This window comes from Rana temporaria, chromosome 8, assembly GCF_905171775.1.
Source record: "Rana temporaria chromosome 8, aRanTem1.1, whole genome shotgun sequence".
NCBI classification, from domain to species: domain Eukaryota; kingdom Metazoa; phylum Chordata; class Amphibia; order Anura; family Ranidae; genus Rana; species Rana temporaria.
The window spans coordinates 14940249-14963230 of record NC_053496.1 but is presented as its reverse complement, the minus strand read 5'-3'; the positions used below and the strand labels follow the sequence as shown (position 1 = coordinate 14963230).

The window sequence follows — 22982 nt, the reverse complement described above, 5'->3', positions numbered from 1 at the left end:
CGTTTCGTATCGTTCCGTGGGTTCGTTTCCGTTCGTTTTTTGTAAGACGCCCGTTTTCCTGTTCGTTCCCGTTCGTTTTTCGTACGGCGAGATTTTTTCGTATTCCGATCGTTTCGTATTTTCGTTACCGTTTTATTTTCGTACATGCGGGATGGTTCATTATTCTGTTTAATTCATGTTCGTTACTTGTTAGACAATCATTTTCGTGAATTTTCGTCAATGATTTGCATTCTGTATTTTGAATTCCTTTTTCTGTTCGTATTTTCAGTCGTATGTTCATATGACATCTATAACAATTTGTTGTGGATGTCATATGAACATGCGACTGAAAATACGAACAGAAAAAGGATTTTCGTCATTTTGTACTTTCGTAAATATATCGCGGGATTCGCTGCACTTTCAACACGCGGCTCATCCATATTAACTATTGTTAAGCCCCATACACTTGGTCAGACTTTAACAACAAACATAAAAACGATCGTTTTCCGTTCGTTCTCAGAAAATTCGTTTGTTTTTAAACTCCATCAGAAAACCATTTTTGGGTTCAAAAGTCTGGCCAACTGATCTCCCTTCAGATGAAAATCCACAGAAAAGTTTATTTGGCTTTACTGTACTACTCAGCACAAAAGAGAAGCTGCTTCACTAACTACACTCACTGCCCATTCAAAAAAACGAAAATGACATCTATAACAAAAGATTTGCATTCTGTATTTTGAATCCTTTTTCTTTTGGTATTTGCAGTCGTATTGTTATATGACATCTATAACAAAAGATTTGCATTCTGTATTTTGAATCTAAAATACGAACAGAAAAAAGGAATTCAAAATACAGAATGCAAATCTTTTGTTATAGATGTCATTTTCGTTCTTTTGCCGTTTTCGTTTTGTCGTATTTTCGTCGGATAATTCTTAATCCCGTTGTTTTCGTATTTTGGTGCTTATTCCGCGGGTACGAAAATGAACATTTTCGTACAAAATAACATTCGTACGAACGGGAATGCACATATCTACCTACTATTAAGCGATTGTTTGAAAAAAAAGGTGTTGTGCTCGGAAGTAACTTTGCAAGATCACTTTTTCTCTTGGTTAGGAACAACATATACAGGAATGTAACAATATTTTTAAATGTTGATGATCACTTACTTTCAGAGATACACCGGCCTCTATTAGAGCCATGGTCACATACGCAGAAAGGGAGACATCATCTTTCGCTCCTCCCTGTAATGAAGTCCAATTTTTTATGTCTTATTAGACTGAAACTTTGCTGAAGAGGTTTAAGTAAAAGAAAAGAAGAAAACATGAACCCACTCCCTAAAAGTCTTTATTTCAATCACCGCACTAAGGCCCGGATTCACGTAGAAGTGTGTATCTTTGTGCGGGCGTAACGTATCCTATTTACGTTACGCCTACGCAACTTTGACAAGCAAGTGCCATATTGTCAAACCAAAGTTGCGGCGGGGTAGCGTAAATAGGCCGGCGTAAGCCCGCCTAATTCAAATGTGACCCCACGTAAATGACGATTTAGAAGCCAATGCTTTCGACGTGAACGTAAATGACGCCCAGCCCTATTCCCGAACGACTTCCGCAAACAACGTAAAATTTTCAAAATTTGACGCGGGAACGACGTCCATACTTAACATTGGTACGCCGCATCTGCGCCTCATATAGCAGGGGTAACTTTAAGCCTAACGTAAATGGCGTATCTGTACTGCGTCGGCCGGGCGTACGTTCGTGAATTCGCGTATCTAGCTGATTTACATATTTCTAGGCGTAAATCAGTGTACACGCCCCTAGCGGCCATCGTAAATATGCAGTTAAGATACGACGGCGTAAGAGACTTACGCCGGTTGGATCTAATACAAATCTATGCGTAACTGATTCTAAGAATCAGGTGCATAGATACGACGGCTCGGACTCAGAGTTACGACGGCGTATCTGGAGATACGCCGGCGTAACTCATACGAGAATCCGGGCCTAAGTTTTTATCCTTGTAAATCAATTGTTTAGTTGATTGGATTAATCATGTTTGAGGACATCTAGTAGACATGAATTTTTGTAAGAATTGAATACGAACAAAGGTTTTGTATCTCTTCTACCAAGACGCTAGGACCCATATTGGTTACATATGTTTTTGTTTCAAATAAGCTTCCTTAGCAAGATAAAGAGTGAAGATATGTTAAAGATTGTCATAATTTTCATACTTTTCAGAGCTTTTTCCTTAACCACTTGCTGATCCAGCCAACAGTAATTTTACTGCTGGCCAGAGGCTTGAGCAGGCACCAAGATGTACCAGTGCATTGCGATGCTCATGCACACTGGCGCACAGATTGTGGTGCTTGGTATCTGGCCGCTGTGACAGGTATAGATACCAGAAATAATGGTATCTAAATACAAATATTATTTAAAAAATTTCCCAAAAATTGTGACAAAAAAATAATTACATTTCAATAAAACTTGCGATGACTCTTACTAAATACCTTGAACTGTCTACATAAAAAAAGGCATCAATTGGGGGGGGGGGGGTGTATTTGTACCGTCCTGGCATTTTAGGGCATTTATAAATACATATATCATAGTTTGTAGACTCAAAATTTCACACACGCTAAATGATATACACGGATTTGGGTTATTGCTACCAAAGAAATGTAGCAGACTATATTTTGGCAATATGCCGTATCTGTCAGTGTATACCACGCACCTTTTCCCCCTTAAAATCAGGGGGAAATCGCAGGTGCGTGTTTTACGAACGGCTGCCTCGGAGGGAACGAACACCGCCGAAATAGACAGAGCTGAGTGTACTGTGTACTCGGCTCCACTCGCAGTCACGCCCAGTCCCGCCTCCCGCCATTGAACCCCTGTTATTTCCATCATAGGAGCCGGGTCAAGGGACGGGACTGCAAGACGAGCCAAGAGGAGCAGAGTACACAGGATATCTGGCTGTGTGTATCTCAGCGGCGCTCGTTCCCTCAGGGATTTGATCTACCTGCCAAAGACACTGTATGTATGTCCTGCAATCTTGTGATTTGCAAACATTTTACACAGCCTTGTTTGGGCAAGGCAGCAGATGGATGGGCAAGGCTGCAGATGGACACTGATAAGGCTGCATTGATGGGCATTTAAAGCGGAGGTTCACTCAAAAAACAAGTTATATAACATTACATTCAGTATACCTCAAACGTGTACAGTATGCCGTTTTTTTTTTTGGGGGGGGGGGTGTACATACAGTATTATCGGTATTTTCCTCCCGGCTTGCAGTGCCGCAATGTCATCTGGGACTTCGCCCATATGATTGACGTACCTGAGAAAAACTCCCACCAGTGGATAAGGCGCGTCACGACTTTCCGAAAATAGCCGAACTGCGAGTTGGCTCTATACGGCGCCTGCGCACCGACTAGGAGCCGCGTAGAGCTGACTGCGCAGGCACCGTATAGCAGTTCGGCTATTTTCGGAAAGTCATGAGGCGCCTTATCCGTTGGTGGGAGTTTTTCTCAGGCACGTCAATCATATGGGCAAAGTCCCAGATGACATTGCGGCACTGCACAGGAACCCCAGTCCCGTGGGAGTGAGTACCCGGAAGCCGGGAGGAAAATACTGATAATACCGTATGTACCCCCCCCCCCCCCTAAAAAAAAACGACATACTGTACATGTTTGAGGTATACTGAATGTAATGTTATATACTTGTTTTTTGGGTGAACCTCCGCTTTAAAATTTAAGTTTTTGCCTTAAGCATCCCTCCTAAACTTGGAGTGTGTGTTATACGCCGATAAATACGGTATATGAAGGAGGATATTTGTATGCAACATTTTAAAACAGAAACACGTGTTTTTATGTTTATATTTTTTATATTTTCTTTGCACATGGAATATTATATATATATATTCGATCATCACATTTTTTGTATTGAACACTGAATTAATTAGGTGTTATTGTTACGCTACTGTGAATTTTGCCATATATGCACTTTGGTATATACAGTATATTTCATTTTCACTGGTTTTGAAATGTAAATGTATTGCAGCATGCATTTTTTTTTTTTTAGAATGCATTTTTTTTACATTTTTCCCAGACATATAAGTAAACTGTTAAACTTATACAAAACGGAAAATTGTATACTCACCTTTCCGTAATTTTCCTTTCCTGACGCATCTTCATGGCAGCACACACTGGGTTGTGACTCCGCCCCCACAACCTGACAGGATTGGTTAGCTATAAATTTGAAGAGGAGACGCCCCGCACCATTCTCTGTATATATCATCATAAAACAGCAGGGCGGGCATCTGTGTGCTGCCATGAAGATGCGTCAGGAAAGGAAAATTACGGAAAGGTGAGTACACAATTTTCCGTTTTCCTGACGCATTCATGGCAGCACACACTGGGAAATAACTCGCCAGTCGGGAGGGTGCAAGAAAACAGTAATATTTATTCTCTATAGCGCTGAGGAATTGGCTCTAAGAACAGATCTGCCAAAGTCGACGGTAGCCAGGAGAGCAGAATCCACTCTGTAGTGAGAAATGAAGATGTGTTGGGAAGACCAAGTTGCTGCTCTGCCTATGGTTTCCGGTGAAATCCCGCAATATGCTGCCCAAGAAGTGGCCACTGCCCCTGTCGAATGAGCCCTAATGCTCTTTAGGAGTCGTAAGTTGCTGGATGGAAAAGGTCTCCGCGATAGCCCTAACAACCAAGAGGTAATGGTACGGGAGGTAGCTGGCTGACCTTGTCTGCTCCCGTGTGGGATAATTAAGACAGAATCAGTCTTCCTGAGATGTAGCTGTGAAGTAACTGGAGATGGTAGGTTTGACATCCTAGGCATGGGATTTGCCCCTCTCATTAGTAAAAGACGGAAGAACGATGTCCTGGTTATAATGAAGGGAGGAAGTTACCCTTGGATAAAATGGTCTGAGGGCTTCAGAACCACTCTGTCAGGGGAGAACACTAAATAGGGGTTCCGTAGCCATAAGTGCTTGTATCTCCGACGTCCTCTTAGCTGAGGTGATAGCAATATGGGAAGCCATCTTCAGAGCTAGGTTCCACGGTGAGACTAAGTTGAATGGAGAAAAGGGTGGATTGGACAGGGCCTCGAGTACTACACAGAGATCCCCTGTTGGAAAGGCTGGCCTCCTAGGTGGTCTGATCTTACGCAGGCCCTGAGGAACAGAGTGACCGGATGATGAAGAGCCCATCTAGTACCCGTCATGGCTGAAAGGGCGGATACTTGCACCTTCAAGGTACCCGGGCCCGGGCCCTTGTTAAGCCCTGACTGAAGAAATTCAAGAATTTGAGATGGGATTCCAATCTCTTTGCTGCGACGACACGAACCTCTCCCAGATCCTAGTATAGGTGACATCAGTGGAGCTCCTTAGAGCTTGTGATAAGGTTGATATTACCTCCTGAGAGTATCCTAGTTCCCCTAACCTAGCCCTCTCAACTTCCAAGCTGGCAAATGCAGCTTCTCTGGGCTGGATGGAAGAATTGCCTCTGATGTATGAGATCCCAGGTTACTGGAATATGTATTGGAGGCCGCGTACCTAGTTGTAGCAGGGTCGTAAACCATGGCCTCCTCGGTCGGAACGGTATTAGTACAATAACCGTGGCTGAGGACCTCCGAAGTCGGGACAGGAATCTTGTAATCCGAGAAGTTGGAAGAAAAAATGTACCCCAGCTCGAAGCTCCATGGAAGAACTAGGCAGTTTGTCCCTTCGGCTGATGGAAAGTGGGCTCTGGACAGGAACCTCTGACACTTGGAGTTCTTTGGCGTGGCCGCTAGGTCGACTTCTGGTATTCCACAAGTTTTCGTAAGAATGGAGAATACCTGTTGGTTCAGGGACCATTCGTTGTTTGAAAGTGTCTCTCGGCTTAGGTAGTTGGCCAACGAATTCTGTGTTGCCGGGACGTATACTGCCCATAGATCTAACAGGTGCACTTGTGCCCTTTCCAATATGGGCAAACTTCCTCTTGAAGCGTGCGACTCCTGATGCCCCCCTGTATCTGGATACATGACACCGCTACTTGTTGTCCATCCTGATCAGGACACTCTTCCCCTCTAGAAGAGGCGCAACGGCCAGGAGAGCCTGAAAGGCTGCTCTGAGCTCTAAAATATTTGACACTATGCCCTGAGCCTGAAAGTGCCACTGTCCTTGGGCTACTTGGTCTAGATAGTGTGGACCCCATCCCCCCTGGCTGGCATCCAATGTTACTACTTCTGGACTTGGGGGAACTATTGGAATGGACTCCCTGAGGTTGGACGGGTGTGTCCACCACCATACTAATTGCTTTACCCAGTTCGGGATGTGAATGGTTTGGAGTATTGACGTTCCATTCCACTGCCTGAGAAAGGAGTTCTGTAAGACTTGCATGTGTCACAGGGGCCACTGTATCAAAGGTATGGATGCTGACATGGACCCCCGGGTACTGAGGCAGGCTCTGACAGTAGACGTCTGGATGATAGCAGATTCTGTACCTTCTGGAGTAAGGGCTTCAGCCTCTCTTGAGGGAGTTGCACCCGATACAACCTGGTATATTATTCTGCCCCTAGGAACACCCTGACTTGCTGAATGCTCTGGGTGCTGAGGCGATGCCGAATGAGGGGCACCAAAATTGGAAATGAGATTGATAGATTGAGAACCGAAGGGACCTCTGGAAGGCGGGATGATCGGGACGTGAAGGTAAACGTCCGAAAAATCTAGGAGATAGCATCCAGTCTCCCACGTCCACTGTCAACAAAATGGACTGAAGGCTTTTCCAATCTAAGGGCCTCTATTTTGATCGTCTGTTGAACCTCTTTAGGTCCAGGACTGGACGTAGATCCCCTGTTTTTTTTTTTGTACCAGAAATAAAGGGGAATAAAACCCCCTCCCTTTCTGGTGCGGAGGTACTTGGTAGGCTGGAATGTGTTCCCTGGCAATGTGCCCATGAATTTCCAATTGTGACCAGTCTTGATAGAGGATAGTGTCCATGAATCTGTTATACGAGTTGCCCATATCCGAGCGAATCTCTTGAGTCTGGTGCCCACCTGAGCTGGGTGGGCAGACGGACCCTCAAAAAGGACTTCTGCTGTTCCCCGGCTGTGATAGCCTTGGCTTACTGTAAATACATGAAGGAGGGTCGAGTCTTCCAGTCCCTCCTAAATTCCCTGCCGGGACGGTAGGATCTAGCATCCCTGTACTTGACAGGAAGATCGCATCTGTAAGCGGGGCCCTTCTGGGGCTCTGGTCTCCTATCGGAGGGAATCAGCCCGGATTTCCCCCCGGTAACCTTGGAGATGGCCAAGTCCATCTTTGTGCCAAATACACTTGAGCCGCCATATGGAGTTTTGCACCAGTTGATTTTGATGCTGCCTCCGCTATCCAGGGTCTCAGCCATAAGGCTCTTCCCAGTCATGAAGTCGCCCCCTCAGGAGCCGTAAGCCAACTTAATTTCCCTGCAGGGAGGAGAATATCTTCCCCTGGTCGGCTCCTTCTAGAATGGAATTCTCAACGTTAGCCGCCCATGCAGCGATAGTTTTAGCTACTGCCGCCGTGGTGATAGCCGGCCTACTAGCGTCTCCTGTCGTGGAGCAGGCTTTCTTCAGTTCTATATTGATTTCACGATCAAGAACGTCCCGGATGGTAACTGCATCTTCAATCGGTAGAGAAACGTCTCTAGCGAGTCGCATTAAAGATGAATCGACCGTAGTTGCATTGATCAAAGAATTGATCCTAGACTCCCACAAGGGGTACAATCTGCAAACTTGTTGCTCATACTGGGCCGCTTATGCAATCTCCCCCACTCATCCTTTATGAGGTTTTTCAGCTCCAGGATGAAGGGAAATGATTCAGGACCCCCTTTTCAGCACCAGGAAATATTTCTGAACCTTCAGAGGTTCTGCCATAACCCCTTCCCAGCCAATCGCTTCCTCGACTGAATGGGCAAATGGTTCAACTAAAAGAAGAGACAGTCCGACGCCTGCTCACACTCCTCATTCTTAGAGAGGGTTTTTGCAGCCTGGCGTAACGGCCGGGTGCTGGGCGATGTGCTTGGGGAAGGATAGCCCACAATTGATCCCTGTGCGATTCTCCTAGGAGCTCAGTATATACTCTGGCCTCCGAATCCTTGGTTACTTCAATGAAGCACGAGCGGCAGGCCAATTCCCCTGGCAAGGCTGGCGCCCCGCATATTTGGCAAACATTTGCTGTGGTGCGGGTAAGATAGCTCCATCTGGGTTGAAGGTAATCGTCTGCGGTGGGACCGACTATGACAGGAGTGGCTGTGACGCGAGCGGCTATGCCTTGATTGAAGAAAGCAAGAGGGTAACCTTGAGTGACTTCTTGCGCCTTCTGCCGGAAGCATGGCTAGAATCTCCCTCTGTGCCGCAAACTTGCGTCTTTTGACCCAATAGGGCTACCAAAACTGTAGCGTCAGTGGCCAAGCTCTCTTTTTTGTCTCTTCTCTACTTACCACCTTCTGGACGGCCTCTATACCTGGTCAACTGATGGTGGTCTGCGAGGGCAGTGGCCCCCATGAGGATAGCAGGGAGACAGCCCGGAAAGGTGGGAAAAAAGAGAGAAGGGAAAACATTACAATATGTCCCCCCCAACATTTCTATTTATTAAATATAATAATTTTATATACATATATCTATCCTTATTTTATTTTTTATTTTTTGAATTATATTAATTGTTTAATTATGGATATACTTTCTCCTATAATATGTTATAAATTGATATATAAATGTATTATATCTTCTAACCTATTTGTTCCTATGTCTTTTTTTTTTTTTTTTTTGTGTAATCAATTGGCCCAGGCTGAACTGGGATGAGCCTGCACACACCTGGTGCAATCTTCACTCTGAGTAGAGCAGAGCAGCAGGACTGCAGCCAGAACTACAGAGCGATAGGACTGTTTCCTTTTTTTTTAAACGGCGCCGCCATTTGGAAGAGGGCAGAGGAGACCGGCGGCATCATCACTGAGCTGCGTGCATGCGCAGAGCGCTGAGGGGTACGCGGCGGTGACCCCGAGAGTATGGGGTGTCAGAGGAACCACAGGGCTCATCAGAGCTGAGAAAAAAACAACAGGCAGGCAAAGGTACAAAACGGACTAACCTTAGGTGGCAAATGTAATGATACAAATACCTTTGTGGAAGCACACACTGCACTGGAAGGAAAGACAGAGCGAAAGTGGGGGCCACTGCGAGATTTGAAGCTTCTTTAAAGCTTACTACAGATGCCAGTATAATTCCAGAGCCCCTGAGACCACCAGAACGGGGTTCCCACCATAAAGCTCATTTAGAGACTGTACAGGAGGGACTTCCAAACAGGAGAGGCTGAACCTGCTGGGGCGATCTGCGGTAAGAGGCATGCTTCTAGCTTGTTCGTCCAATCTGTCAGGTGAGGATAAAAAAAGAGAATGGTGCGGGGCGTCTCCTCTTCAAATTTATAGCTAACCAATCCTGTCAGGTTGTGGGGGCGGAGTCACAACCCAGTGTGTGCTGCCATGAATGCGTCAGGAAAGAAGTTTTCTTACACAAGAACTGCTGATAAGGATAGAATATATGGAAACATAGGGCCAGATTCAGGTACCTGCGCCGCTGCGTAACGTATCCCGTTTACGTTACACCGCCGCAAGTTTTCAGCGTAAGTGCTTGATTCACAAAGCACTTGCCTGTAAACTTACGGCGGTGTAACGAAAAGGCATCCGGTGCAAGCCCGCCTAATTCAAATGGGGCGTGTACCATTTAAATTAGGCGCGCTCCCTGACGTACTGCACATGCTCCGTTTTGAAATTCCCGCCGTGCTTTGCGCAAAGTGACGTCATTTTTTTGAACGGCGACGTGCGTAACGTACTTTCATATTCCCGGACGTCTTACGCAAAAAAAAAAAAATTCAATTCGACGCGGGAACGACGGCCATACTTTAACATGGCTCGTCTAAAGTTATGCCATGTAAAAACAGGCTTAACTTTGCGACGGGAAAAAATTACTAGCGACGACGTAACGAACGCGAAAACCTTTGTGGATCACCGTAAAAGCTCATTTGCATACCCGACGCAGGAAAACGACGCAAACTCCACCCAGCGGCAGCCGAAGTATTGCAGCCTAAGATCCGAAGGCGTACGAAGCCGTAAGCCTGTTGGATCTTAGCCAAAAGCCGTCGTATCTTGTTTGTGAATCACAAATTAAGATACGACGCGGCAAATTTGAAAATAAGCCGGAGTATCAGTAGATACTCCCGCGTATCTCGTCTGTGAATCTGGCCCATAGTTAGTCAGGTTGAAAAAAGACACAAGTCCATCTAGTTCAACCATAAAAAAATAAACAAAATAAAAAATATCGTACAATCCCATATATCCATATCTATACCCACAGTTGATCCAGAGGAAGGAGAAAAAACCCCAGCAGAGCATGAGATCCAATTTGCTACAGCGGGGGAAAAAAATCCTTCCTGATCGTCGAGAGGCAATCAGATTTTCCTTGGATCAACTCTACCTATAAATGTCAGTACCCAGTTATTTTATGTACATTTAGGAAAGAATCCTGACCTTTCTTAAAGCAATCTACTGAGCTGGCCAGAACCACCTCTGGAGGGAGTCTGTTCCACATTTTCACAGCTCTAATGCCACGTACACACTTTTTTTGGATTTTTGACCGATGGATTTCCCCACACATGATCGTTTTTTTCCATCTGTTTTTTAACCATACGAAAAATTTAAAACAGGTTCTATTTATTTTCACCGATGGGACAAAACCGATGGGGCCCACACACGATCGGTTTGTCTGATGAAAACGGTCTGTTTTCATCAGACAAACCGACCGTGTGTACGGGGCATTACTGTGAAGAAACCTTTCCGTATTTCCGAAACTGATGACAAGGAATGTAATTGCAGAAAAAAAAAAACGTATGATTCAAGCTAACAAAACATCAAAATCTAGACATTCAAGTATCTGGACATAGAGGGTACTAGGGGCCAGATTCACAAAAGAGATACAACGGCGTATCGCTGTCATCCGCCCGTCGTATCTATGCGGCTGATTCATAGAATCAGGTTACGCATAGATAGCCCTAAGATCCGACAGGTGTAAGTGTGTTACACCGTCGGATCTTAGGCTGCAATTCTAGGCCGGCCGCTAGGTGGCGATTCCATTGCGGTCGGCGTAAAATATGCAAATGACTAGTTACGGCGATTCACGAACGTCCGCTTTGCCCGTCGATCTAAATTTACATAGTTTCCGTAGAGATGCGTCGCGTAAAACTAAGCATGCCCTCTAGGTGGTGTAACCCATGTTAAGTATGGCCGTCGTTTCCGCGTTGAAATTTTAAATTTCACGTCGTTTGCGTAAGTCGTCCGTGAATGGCGCTGGACGCCATTTACGTTAACGTCAAAACTAATGACCTCCTTGCGACGTCATTTAGCGCAATGCACGTCGGGTAATTTTACGGACGGAGCATGCGCAGTACGCTTGGCGCGGGAACACGCCTAATTTAAATGGTGCCCGCCCCATTTGAATTAGGCGGGCTTGCGCCGAGCGGATTTACGCTACGCCGCCGCAAGTTTACAGGTAAGTGCTTTGTGAATCAGGCACTTACGCTGTAAACCTGCGGCGGTGTAACGTAAATGGGATACGTTACGCCGCCGCTGCGCAACGTATTTGTCTGTGAATTTGGCCCTATGTCTTTATAATATAACCAACGTAACGATAAACATTGTATCACAATTTGCATTAGTCATTTTGTAAGAATGATAATAAAATCACCTGCATAGCAGTATTCAGTAGTCTTCCTACATTGCGGAAGCAGCCAGTATCTTTACGAATTTTCTGAAGCCAGGTAAACGATTGGTTTAGATGACTGTCATCTATAAATATGTAGGGCCGCCCTTTGCTAAAGGACTTCACTACAAATGCAGATAGCCTGTAGGATAGAGAAACAAATGTATTTAGTAGACCTTTTATTAAAAACCTGAGCCAATTATCACAATATACTTCCTAAAATACACTTGGGTAAAACTGAGAAACAACTGGTGACTGAGGTTCATAGGATGCCTCGGCATCGGCAGTAGAACCAGAGCCAATGATCATCCATGGCCAAGTGTAGACTACATGTGGGCAGGGTTGGACTGGGACAGAAATTTGGCCCTGGACTTCATCCAGACTGGCCCACTTTGACAGGTCTGTCCCATGGTGGCCGGACAACTCCCGCACCCCCCCGGCCACCCAAGCCCCCTCTCCCTCTTCACTAGCCACTAGCCGTTCTACTTTATTAAAGTAGAACGGCTGGTACTGGTACTCTTATAGGCAGTACCAGTGGGGAAGCTAGACATTATTTCACCCGGGGCAAAGAATCAGTTCGGTGCCCCCCTTACGGGACAAGATTAGGCAGAAGTGAGATCTCCCAGGCCATAGCTGTTGAGTCAGCTGTCTGTCCCCTCCCCCCATGCTCCTCTGTCGTCTCCCCTGCTTCTCTGGTCCTCCCCCTTCTTCTTTGTTCCCCCCAGGTGAGCGCTGCGGGGAGGGAGAGACAGAGGAGCGGAGGGGGGGCGGCAGTCCGCTGTCACTGAAGCCGGCCCACTGAGCCATCGGCCCACCGGGAAACTCCCTGTAGTCCCAATGGCCAGTCCACCCCTGCATGTGGGGAAGTATTGCAGCAACCATCAGCAGAAGCTCTGCTGTAAAAGATTTATTACTGTCATCTCTCTACTTAGCATAGTTATTTTTCTGTTACAAGCATTGAACTGACTGAGGAGATTAGACAGCCACTGTGGTTATTGGCTTTACATCCTGATATTGAGATGATACCTCTGGAATTGCCTTTAGGGTTCTTTATTATTACTTTGTTTATTATACAGGGGTTATATAGCGCTAAACAGTTTGTGCAGCGCTTTACAACATGGGGGCAAACAGTACAGTTAGGGATCAGAGGGCCCTGCTCGTTAGAGCTTACAGTCTAGAAGGAAGGGTCAAGTAAAACAAAAGGGTAATAACTGTGGGGGATGATCTAATGGAGAAAATGTAAAATACAGTTGTTAGGTGTGGGTAGGATAGGCATCTCTGAAGGGTTTTCAGGGATCGTCTAAAAGCTAATAGAGTAGGAGATAATCGGACAGATGGGGGTAAGGAGTTCCATAGGCTTGGAAAGGCTCTGGAAAAATCCTGGAGGCGAGGAGGTGATAAGGGAGCTAGAGAGCAGGAGGTCTTGGGAGGATTAAGGAGAATGATTCGGTTAGTATTTTGAGACTAGGCCAGTGATATAGCTGGGGGCAGAGTTGTGGATGGCTCTGTGAAGTAGTTGTTAGTATTTTGAATTTATTTTGTTGGGTGAGCGGACATGCAGTCTTTACACATGCAGTCGAAGAGCAGTAAAATCACACGGTTGAGCTGCTTCCCACACTCCACTTGAGTGCTTCCGTCAGTATACTGCTTTCTCCAGTCTGAACATAGATATCAGATATTATAGCCGCCTATTGCAACCAAGAACTAGGCAGGACTCATTTGGCTGCAAAACTGAAACTGTTTTTGAAACTCAAACACATACGTTTATATCCCACAGGAGGACATCCTCTCCTGATCATAATACCCAAATGATACAAACTGTAACCAAAAACATTATTAACATGAGATAATTAACTAATCATTTAACCAGCCTAGGTGACTCATTGCCCACCCAGACAACGTTGTGATTAACTAGACAATTGGTGACCCAACAATTAACAATGGGACAGACATACTTGTGACAGACTCACCCGGGACATCCACGGACCCTCTTATGTCTAAAATCATCATATGTCCACTAGGGGCATAGGATGACTGAGAAATGATATCTTAGACTACCTGAGATGGGATTATTATGTAATTATTATGCACAATATATTCCAGGATATCTGTAAATAACTATTTACTGCTTGTTGATTCTGAACTCAAGGGGTTAATTGTAAAAGTGACTCATGTATAATGTTGGGACACATACTGTTAGATGCTAATGTCCTCACCTCCAGCCATCTGTTTGTTCTCTGTGCTAATTGACCCTGTTATTGTGTGAAAATGTCCTGTGTTTACACTTATGATAATGTGTATTGTATAGCAGGTGAGCGAAGAGACAAGATGTCTACCTTGAAATGTCATATCTCGGAGTCACCTAGTCTGGGTAAATGATTAGTTAATTAGCTCATGTTAATTTATGTTCTGGTTACCTCCTCTAACTGTATATAAGGTTGTATTCTTGGTTCTAATAAACACTCCATGTTCAGCACACAAACAAGTCTCGTCTCGTTGTGTGCTTGTGAGCAGCTGGAATATCTGATATCTATATCCAGACTGATAGGAAGCGGTACATGACAGAAGCACTCAAGCGGAGTGTGGGACGTTCCGTTACAATACTTAACAGAAAACACATAACACCTTAATAAACAGACAATAGCAGGAGACCCCTGTTTGTGTAAACACACCCACTCAATAGTTTGCTAGCAGACAAAAGGTCAACTAATTAGCACAAATAACAATTTGTGGAAGACAGGTGATTGAGCTGATGAAATTAACATCTGCTATGAGTCTGGCTGTGTGGAGCAGTCCTTATTGGTAATGGGCAACTAGGACCTACACAGGGACCCTGGGCCTAGAGTCCCAAAGTCTACGTGTCTTGGGGAGACATGGACTTGAATCCAAAGTAACATTACTCCAAGGGTCTCCCCAGCATACACCCAACAAAGAGTAGTGTTCCTTTAAAAGAGAGGGCCCATAGTCAGTAGGCAAGAGGCTAGACTGCAGGAATTAAACTGCAGTGCTTGGTGGCAACTACTACCCACCAAACGAGACCCATTTTTTTGATATTCCAAAGTAATGATTGTGTTCCTCTTTTTACCTAAAAGTGAACCCAACAATGGAAAGGAAAAAGGATACACAATATTGAGTATCTTGGCCCGGATTCACGTAGCACTACGCCGACATATCTCTAAATATGCCGCGTAAGTGCACAGATGCGTCGTCGTATCTATGCGCCGGATACTTAATGCAAGATACGCCTAAAATTTGTCTTCCTCCGACCGATGTAAGTGTCCTACGCCGTCGCATCCTGGGCGCATATTTACGCTGGCCGCAAGGGGCGCTCCCATTGATTTACGCGTAGAATATGCAAATGACTGACATACGCCGATTCACGAACGTACTTGCGCCCTTCGCAGTAATATACGCCGTTTACGTAAGGCGTACGTCCGGCGTAAAGTTTTTTTTTTTTTTTTTTAATCAAAACGACTTTTATTGAGCATAAAATAAAAGTAGGTAAACAATCGGGTCAGAAGTGCAACATGCACTACAGGTGCAGATATTATCCATTCGACATTCATAAGGACATGCATAGTTGATACACATTGAGATAGGGGGATATGGGAAATAGATGGTTTCAAACAGGAGGAGAAGACACAACACGGCCAGAGCGCGGTAGCGCCAGGCGCACAGACAAAGGGAAGTCATTGCATTTTGAAGGGGATCAAGAGGGCTGGGGGGTTAGGGAGGAGAGGGGGGGAGAGGACAGATAGTGAGTAGGGGTAGCGTCTAGTTCCCAGAGGACCAAGTGGAGGGTTCTTCCAGCCACTTGTCCCAAATTTTGTTATACTTCTTTGGGCATCCCCTACGGGAGTACATTACTTTTTTGTAGGGGAGGGTAGTGTTGACAGCCCTAATCCACTGTTGCAGGGTGGGTGGTGCCCCTCTCATCCATCTCCTAGCGATCTGCATCCTGGCGAGGAATAATGTTTCCTGCAAAAATGTATTAAGGTATTTTCGACTTTCGGGGAGCGAGAGGAGCCCCAGCACACATTGACGTGGGCAGAGCGATACGGGGGAGCCCATGCGGTCGTGGAGGAACCGGACCACCTGGGTCCAGTATCCCTGTACGGGCGGACAGGTCCAGAGTAGATGGAAGAAGGACGCGTCAGGGTGGCCGCAGCTGGGGCATTTAGGGTCATGGTCTCGTCGGAACTTGGAAAGGCGGTGTGGGGTCAGGTATGATCTGTGGAGAATGAATAGGTGAGTGAGGCGGTCAGAGAGCTTGGGAGAGACTGTCCTGCAGTTAGTAAGGGCCTCACCCCAGTTCTCGTCGGTCAGCGTGCCTAGGTCGGGTTCCCAGCATGCCTTCAGGCGGTGGGCCGTAGCAGCCGCAGCCGGCTGAAGGAGATATGCATATAGTTGGGAGATTAATTTTTGGCCGTCCGACCCCGATACTATATCCACAGGGAGGGGAATCCCAAGGGCCGGTATGGGGCCTTCAAACTGTGTATTGAGTGCGTGTCGAAGTTGAAGGAATCGAAAAAACATATGATTGGGCAGTGTAAATTTAGTCTTAAGGGATTGAAACGACTTGACTGAACCCCGAGCCACCACCTGTGACAGGTAAATGACTCCCCTGCTGATCCACAGGCCGCGGTCAGGGATAGAGGCAAGCTCAGGTAGGAGGGGATTGTCCCAAAGAGGTGTGTGGGAGTGAGGGGAGGGCGTCCGGCGTAAAGTTATTCCACCTATAGGAGGCGTATCCCATGCAAAGGTATGGACAACGGAACAGCCATCGTATTTTACGTAGTTTAAGTAGTACTACGTGAATAGGGCTGGGCGTAGGTTACATTCACGTCGTAGGCAGCGATTCGACATATCTTATGGAGTATTTCCGACGTGATTCTGAGCATGCGCATTGGGAAGCGTCCATCATTTGCATGGGGTCACGGTTCATTTAAATGGATCACGCCCACTTCCACCTACTTAGAATTAGGCCGGCTTACGCCTAGGAATTTACGTTATGCCGGCGCAACGTTGGGAGCAAGTGCTTTGTGAATACTGTGCTCGCCCTTCTGCGCTACGTCGGCGTAGTGTATATTCGATACGCTACGCCGGCATAACAATGCGCCGAGGTATGTGAATCCAGGCCCTTATGTTTTACTGTACATGTTTCTACAAGTGGAAACTCAAGAGTTACACTTCAAATTTGATAGTAAATGAGTTGAGCTTCCAACTAACCCCTTTAACAGTTGACTGGGGCAGAGGTTAGCTAACTTACATATTGCACATCTTGAAACATCAGCTCCCAGCTGGTGGACCCTAATGTCGCGTACACGCGATCGGACATTCCGACAACAAAACCGTGGATTTTTTTCCGATGGAATGTTGCCTCAAACTAGTCTTGCATAGACAAGGTCACACAAATGTTGTTTGGAATTCCGAGCGTCAAGAACGCGGTGACGTACAACATGTACGACGGTTCTTCTGCTTGATTCCGAGCATGTGTGGATTTTTGTGAGCCGGAATTGGCTACACACGATCGGAATTTCCGACAAGAACTTTTGTTGTCGGAAAAATTGAGAACCAGCTCTCGAATATTTGTTGTCGGAAATTCCGACAGCAAATGTCCAATGGAGCCTACACAACAAGCTCACATCGAACATCTGTTGTCGGAAATTCCAACCGCGTGTACACGGCATTAGACTGGTATCAAAATGTGGGCTAGCCTCTATGCCTTATGCTAAGTCATGATGGTAACTCTGGTTAGGAGGGGGCATACTGTAGATGTCTGCTTTGCATTTGAAAAGGCAGATATGAACCCTGAGAACGGGACCATGGGAGCAGATTGAGAAAACTATTTGTAGATTTTAAGAAATATGCTATTTTTTAACGAAGAGCCCAAAACGACGACAGTTAAAAAAATGTCAATTGTTTTTCATACATAGGGCCAGATTCACAGAGAATTGCGTTACGCTGCGGCGCTGCAACGTATCCCATTTATGTTACACCGCCGCAAGTTTACAGCGTAAGTGCTTGATTCACAAAGCACTTACCTGTAAACTTGCGGCGGCGTAGCGTAAATCCGCCCGGCGCAAGCTCGCCTAATTTAAATGGGGCGGGGACCATTTAAATTAGGCGCGTTCCCGCGCCGAACGTACTGCGCATGCGCTGTCCCTAAAATTTCCCGACATGCATTGCGCTAAATGACGTCGCAAGGACGTCATTGGTTTCGACGTTAACGTAAATGGCGTCCAGCGCCATTCACGGACGACTTACGCAAACGACGTGAAATTTAAAAATTTGACGCGGGAACGACGGCCATACTTAACATTGGTTAGACCACCTAGAGGGCATGCTTAGTTTTACGCGACGCATCTCTACGGAAACTATGTAAATTTAGATCGACGGGCAAAGCGGACGTTCGTGAATCGCCGTAACTAGTCATTTGCATATTTTACGCCGACCGCAATGGAATCGCCACCTAGCGGCCGGCCTAGAATTGCAGCCTAAGATCCGACGGTGTAACACAGTTACACCTGTCGGATCTTAGGGCTATCTATGCGTAACCTGATTCTATGAATCAGGCGCATAGATACGACAATTGTATCTCAGAGATACGACGGTGTATCAGGAGATACGCCGTTGTATCTCTTTTGTGAATCTGGCCTATAGTTCTTATGCAAATTAAACATTGCTCAGTTAGGGTTATTGGATCGATTTTATGAGCTTATTGTCTGTCCAATCATTGTAAATCATGGCACTCACCATGTGTTACCCTCTGGGTCACTCTTTCCAAAGGCACTGTAGGAGCCGTCATCACGCTTGTATGTCAACTGTCGCTGATATCCTAAACAAAACACATACAAATTGTAAATGTTTAAAACATTTTACAAGAAACTTCTGCAATATGTAATCTTCATAACCAGCAATAAGCAAGTAATAAGTGCTCAGATATCAAGGGTCTGTAGATTTGATGTATTTATAGATTCCAAATTTGTTATAAGTCCGGGCTCAAAATGTCAAGTCCTGAGCTACTAACCAGGCCTTAAATTGGATGTAAACCCAACATTTTTTCTTTTCTTTTTTTCTTGCTATCACAATGTAGAGTAAAAGATTTCCTATCATCTGTACCCAGTCTTGCCACAAAGAGTTAATCCAGCTCTGAGCAATCCTCTTTTCTTTTTTTCAGTGAAATAAAACGGACAAACAGGAGAAAACCCTTTTCTGTTCCTCCCCCTTGCTGTGAGTGACAGGTTATTTACATATCTCATGCACTAGCCTGGAGACAGGCATTTTTTTTAATTCCCACCCCACACTCCTTTTCTGAAGTCATGTGGTTACTTTTCTGGATTTTGACTGGATGTTAGTGATCATAGCAGAATTTAGTGTAAGGAATACACAGGAGAAAATGCATGTTGACAAGGGGAGTCTAAAGGTGGGCGGGGAGTCTACTGACATCATGACTCCACCCACAGAGCTCCAGACAACAGACCCACCCACAGAATCTGCAGTTTTTCAGTTCTTATAACAGACAGAGGGGAGACATTTGACAGGTAAGGATACATGCAGGAGACATGTATATCCTTACAGATCAGCACTATGGTAGTAGTTTAGAAAGGATGAGAGTGGGTTTACATCCACTTTAAGGGTTACTTGCTACCCTGCCGCACCCCTAATTCTGCCCCTAAACACACCCTCATAAATTATCTCATGAAATTACACTGTTAAATGTTTTATGCAGAATTACGTTACAAAAATAAATATTAACAACATAATCAATTCAGCCTCAACAGTGCAGCCTGATCAGTGCCCATCAACGCAGCCTCTCCAGTGCCCATCAATGCAGCCGGATCAGTGCCCATCAATGTAGCCTCACCAGTGCCCATCAATGTAGCCTCACCAGTGCCTATTAATGCAGCCTCATCAATGCCCAGCAAACTGTTGGTGCTACATAAATCCTGTATAATAATAATAATATTAAAGATGACTCAATCACATCCAACAATGAACATTTTATGATAGGTGGAAAATCACCTTGTGTTTCTTTCAATACCAAACAATTAACATATTCCAGTATACCAATCCTTGCACAAAAATAAAGCAGTGATTTCACAATGTCTCACCACTTTCAAGAAATTTGGTGGCTTTGCTCTTTATCTCATCGGTCAGCTGATGAGTCTTTTCCAGATACTGCAGAATGAAGATGTTGGGAGCAAAGAGGACCATGTTCTGCTCTCCACACCCGTATGGCATGGCCAGGAGACGGTCCAGGTTCTGCAATGCTGTGCCCATTATATCTCCTGTAAGGGTAAAACAAAAGCAAAAAGTAGAATTAAATACTGTATAAATATGAATATCATGTTCTTTTTAAAATTTTCACTCTTATGCCTCGTACACACGACCGAACATGTCTGCTGAAACTGGTCCGCAGACCAGTTTCAGCGGACATGTTCGGTCGTCTGTACGTCCGACCGGACAATTTTCCGGCGGATCGGACAGTTTCCAGCGGACAAATGTTTCTTACCATGCTAAGAAACATGTCCGCTGGAAGCGTGTCCGTCGGACATGTTCGGTCGTCTGTACGACTTACCGGACATGTCCGCTCGGCCGAAAGCCCTCGCATGCGTCGAAGTGATTCGACGCATGCGTGGAAGCATTGACCTTCCAGGGTCACGCACGTCGCCGCGTCATCGTCACGGCGACAGCGCGGCCACGTCACCGCGTATCCTGTGCGCAGGGATTTTGGTTTGATGGTGTGTACAACCATCAGACCAAAATCCGGCAGCGGACATGTCCGATGAAAACGGTCCGGCGGACCGTTTTCATCGGACAGTCCGTCCGTGTGTACGAGGCCTTACGTTTACCATGAAGCATAGCGCACCGAGTAAGAAATTGCATTTCAGTTTAAATGACTTTTAAATTAAGAATTCTTGGCACGAAAATGTATTTTCTGCAGGTACATTCAATTTTTTGTTTGGTAATATTTGTTTCGATCAACTGAAAAATGTACAATACTGCAACAGATTTAAAGTTCAATTCACAAAGTTTTAACACACGTGGATAATGATCTTTATTTTAGCCATGTGATGGAATTTTCCAACTCAGTGGACTTAGTTGAAAGTAATTGTCACTTTATTGAAAATAAGGGGCCAAATCCTCAAAAGGGATACGCAGGCGGAACTGCTGTTCTTTGGAACTGATCCTCAGAAGCAGTTTTCCAAAGATAGGCAGAAGATCTGACATCTGTAAGACACTTACACTGTCAGATCTTAGGATGCAGTACCGCATCCGCCGCTGGGGGCATTTCGCGTTGAAATGCCGCTTTGCGTATGCAAATGAGGACTTACGGAGATCCAGAAAGCTTTTCAGCTTTGTTTTTTCTGCGTAAGTTTACGTTTGCATACGTAAAATTAGGGCTGCTTTTACAAGGTGTAAACTGTTTACACCTTGTAAAAACAGACCTTTTTTTCGATCTCCGCGATTTTTTTTTAAATTTGATTTTTTTTTTTCGCCGTATCTTTTTTTTAACCCGTCGCAATTTTTTAACCCGGCGCGATCCTCAAAACTCGGCGTATCGTAAAAAACACGCGATGCACGTCGGGAAAAATGACGTCACGGGCATGCGCAGTACGTCCGGCGCGGGAGCGCGCCTCATTTAAATTGTAATCGCCCCCTGGAGAAGAGGACCGCCTTGCGCCGGGAGAATTTAAGTTACACGGCCTGAAATTTCTAGGTAAGTGCTTTGTGGATCGGGCACTTAGGTAGAAATTTTGCGGCAGCGTAACTTAAATCAGAATATTTAAGTTACGGCGGCTCTTTGTGGATCTGGCCCTATATTCTCTGAGTGACAAGGCTCATTTCCAAGATTATATTCTCTATCCACTGAATAGCTGAGCAATTTGATTGGCCGTCTTTGATCTACATCCTGTCTTTCAGAGTGGCAGGTAATTGTCACTCCCAGCCGGAGTCACCAATTAGTATTAGGGAGCTAACTAGTATACATCCTTGCATACCAATAAGCTCCCTCTAATAAGTAATTAGATTACATATGGCCTGATAAATGGTTTGATGTGTAAAAACAGATTCATCCTGTCTCTTTGCCTATTAACAATCGACAAGCATCTTTAACATGTAATTACAGGTTTGATGTGTAAAATAGATTCACCCTGTCTCTTTGCCTATTGACAATGGACAAGTGTCTTTTGATGTGTAACATGAAATTACAGGTTTGAAATCTGGCCTGGTCAATTTTGGACTTATAACACAATAATACGACATTATATATATATATATATATATAAACATTCCACATAAATCCACATATATTACAACACTGACCTACTGCACATAGCAATCGAGAACTGCAATATGAATGGCATGACCCCTTCGTACCTTGTATAACAAACCTCTTGTACTAGATGAGGACACGCCAACACCTTATAAATGTGCCCCCACCCATTCACAGTTTGAGCCCATTAGGGGTATATGGGTGGTCTGGAGGCACGATTCACTGTGTTCACCAAACGATTAGGGGCTCTCACTCCAGTTCTTTCAATCACTTTGTTACACAGATTGCTACTGGACCATATTCTTGTTGTTTACTCATAGATATGTAAGCGAATGTATGATTCTGTAGGCATTGTATGTACCCCATGTATACATCTATACACTTCTCTGTTTTTCTTATGTAAACCTCAATTAAAAATATTGAACAAGAAAATAAGGATCCTAATGCTGGTGTATGACTTTGGTGTAAGCCATTCACAGCTCGGCCCCAAGCTACATCACTAACCTAGTCTCAAAATATCAACCAAATCATTCTCTTCGTTCCTCCCAAGACCTCCTGATCTCTAGCTCCCTTGTCCCCTCCTTCCATGCTCGCTGCCAGGACTTTTTCAGAGCCTCTCCCATCCTCTTGAACTCCCTACCCCAATCTGTCCGACTATCTCCAATTCGTCTGTCAGAGAAACCTTCAGCTGCAGACTGGCCATCACATGACACACACCACATGACTTCCACATGACTTCCTGGCTGTCTATAAAAGCTGAGCAAGTGCTCAGAGGAAATGCTGGTTTGTCTTCAGCTTCCTGTACCTGAGTTACTTTTTCCTGTTGATTGATCACCTGCTGTGACCCGGATTGACCCTGACCTACTCTGATCTTCTCCTGGACTCGACCTCAGCTTGTTTTGCGGACTTTGTTCCTGTTACCCCGGATTCACGTTCAGTCTCCTGTGCCTTGACCTTCTGCT

The 22982-nt window shown here is 45.2% G+C and overlaps 1 protein-coding gene across 1 annotated transcript in view; it reads right to left on the bottom strand.

The window, feature by feature from the left end:
• Window positions 1–22982, bottom strand: part of LOC120946693 (alpha-2-macroglobulin-like) — a 154345-nt gene that overhangs the window by 16527 nt on the left and 114836 nt on the right. Inside the window, exons 25-28 of the mRNA XM_040361321.1 lie at window positions 19856–20032; window positions 18498–18579; window positions 11727–11883; window positions 1143–1217 (exon numbers count right to left, since the gene is read on the bottom strand). Of these exons, the coding sequence (XP_040217255.1) occupies window positions 1143–1217; window positions 11727–11883; window positions 18498–18579; window positions 19856–20032 (491 nt within the window). The remainder of the gene's footprint in view (window positions 1–1142; window positions 1218–11726; window positions 11884–18497; window positions 18580–19855; window positions 20033–22982) is intronic.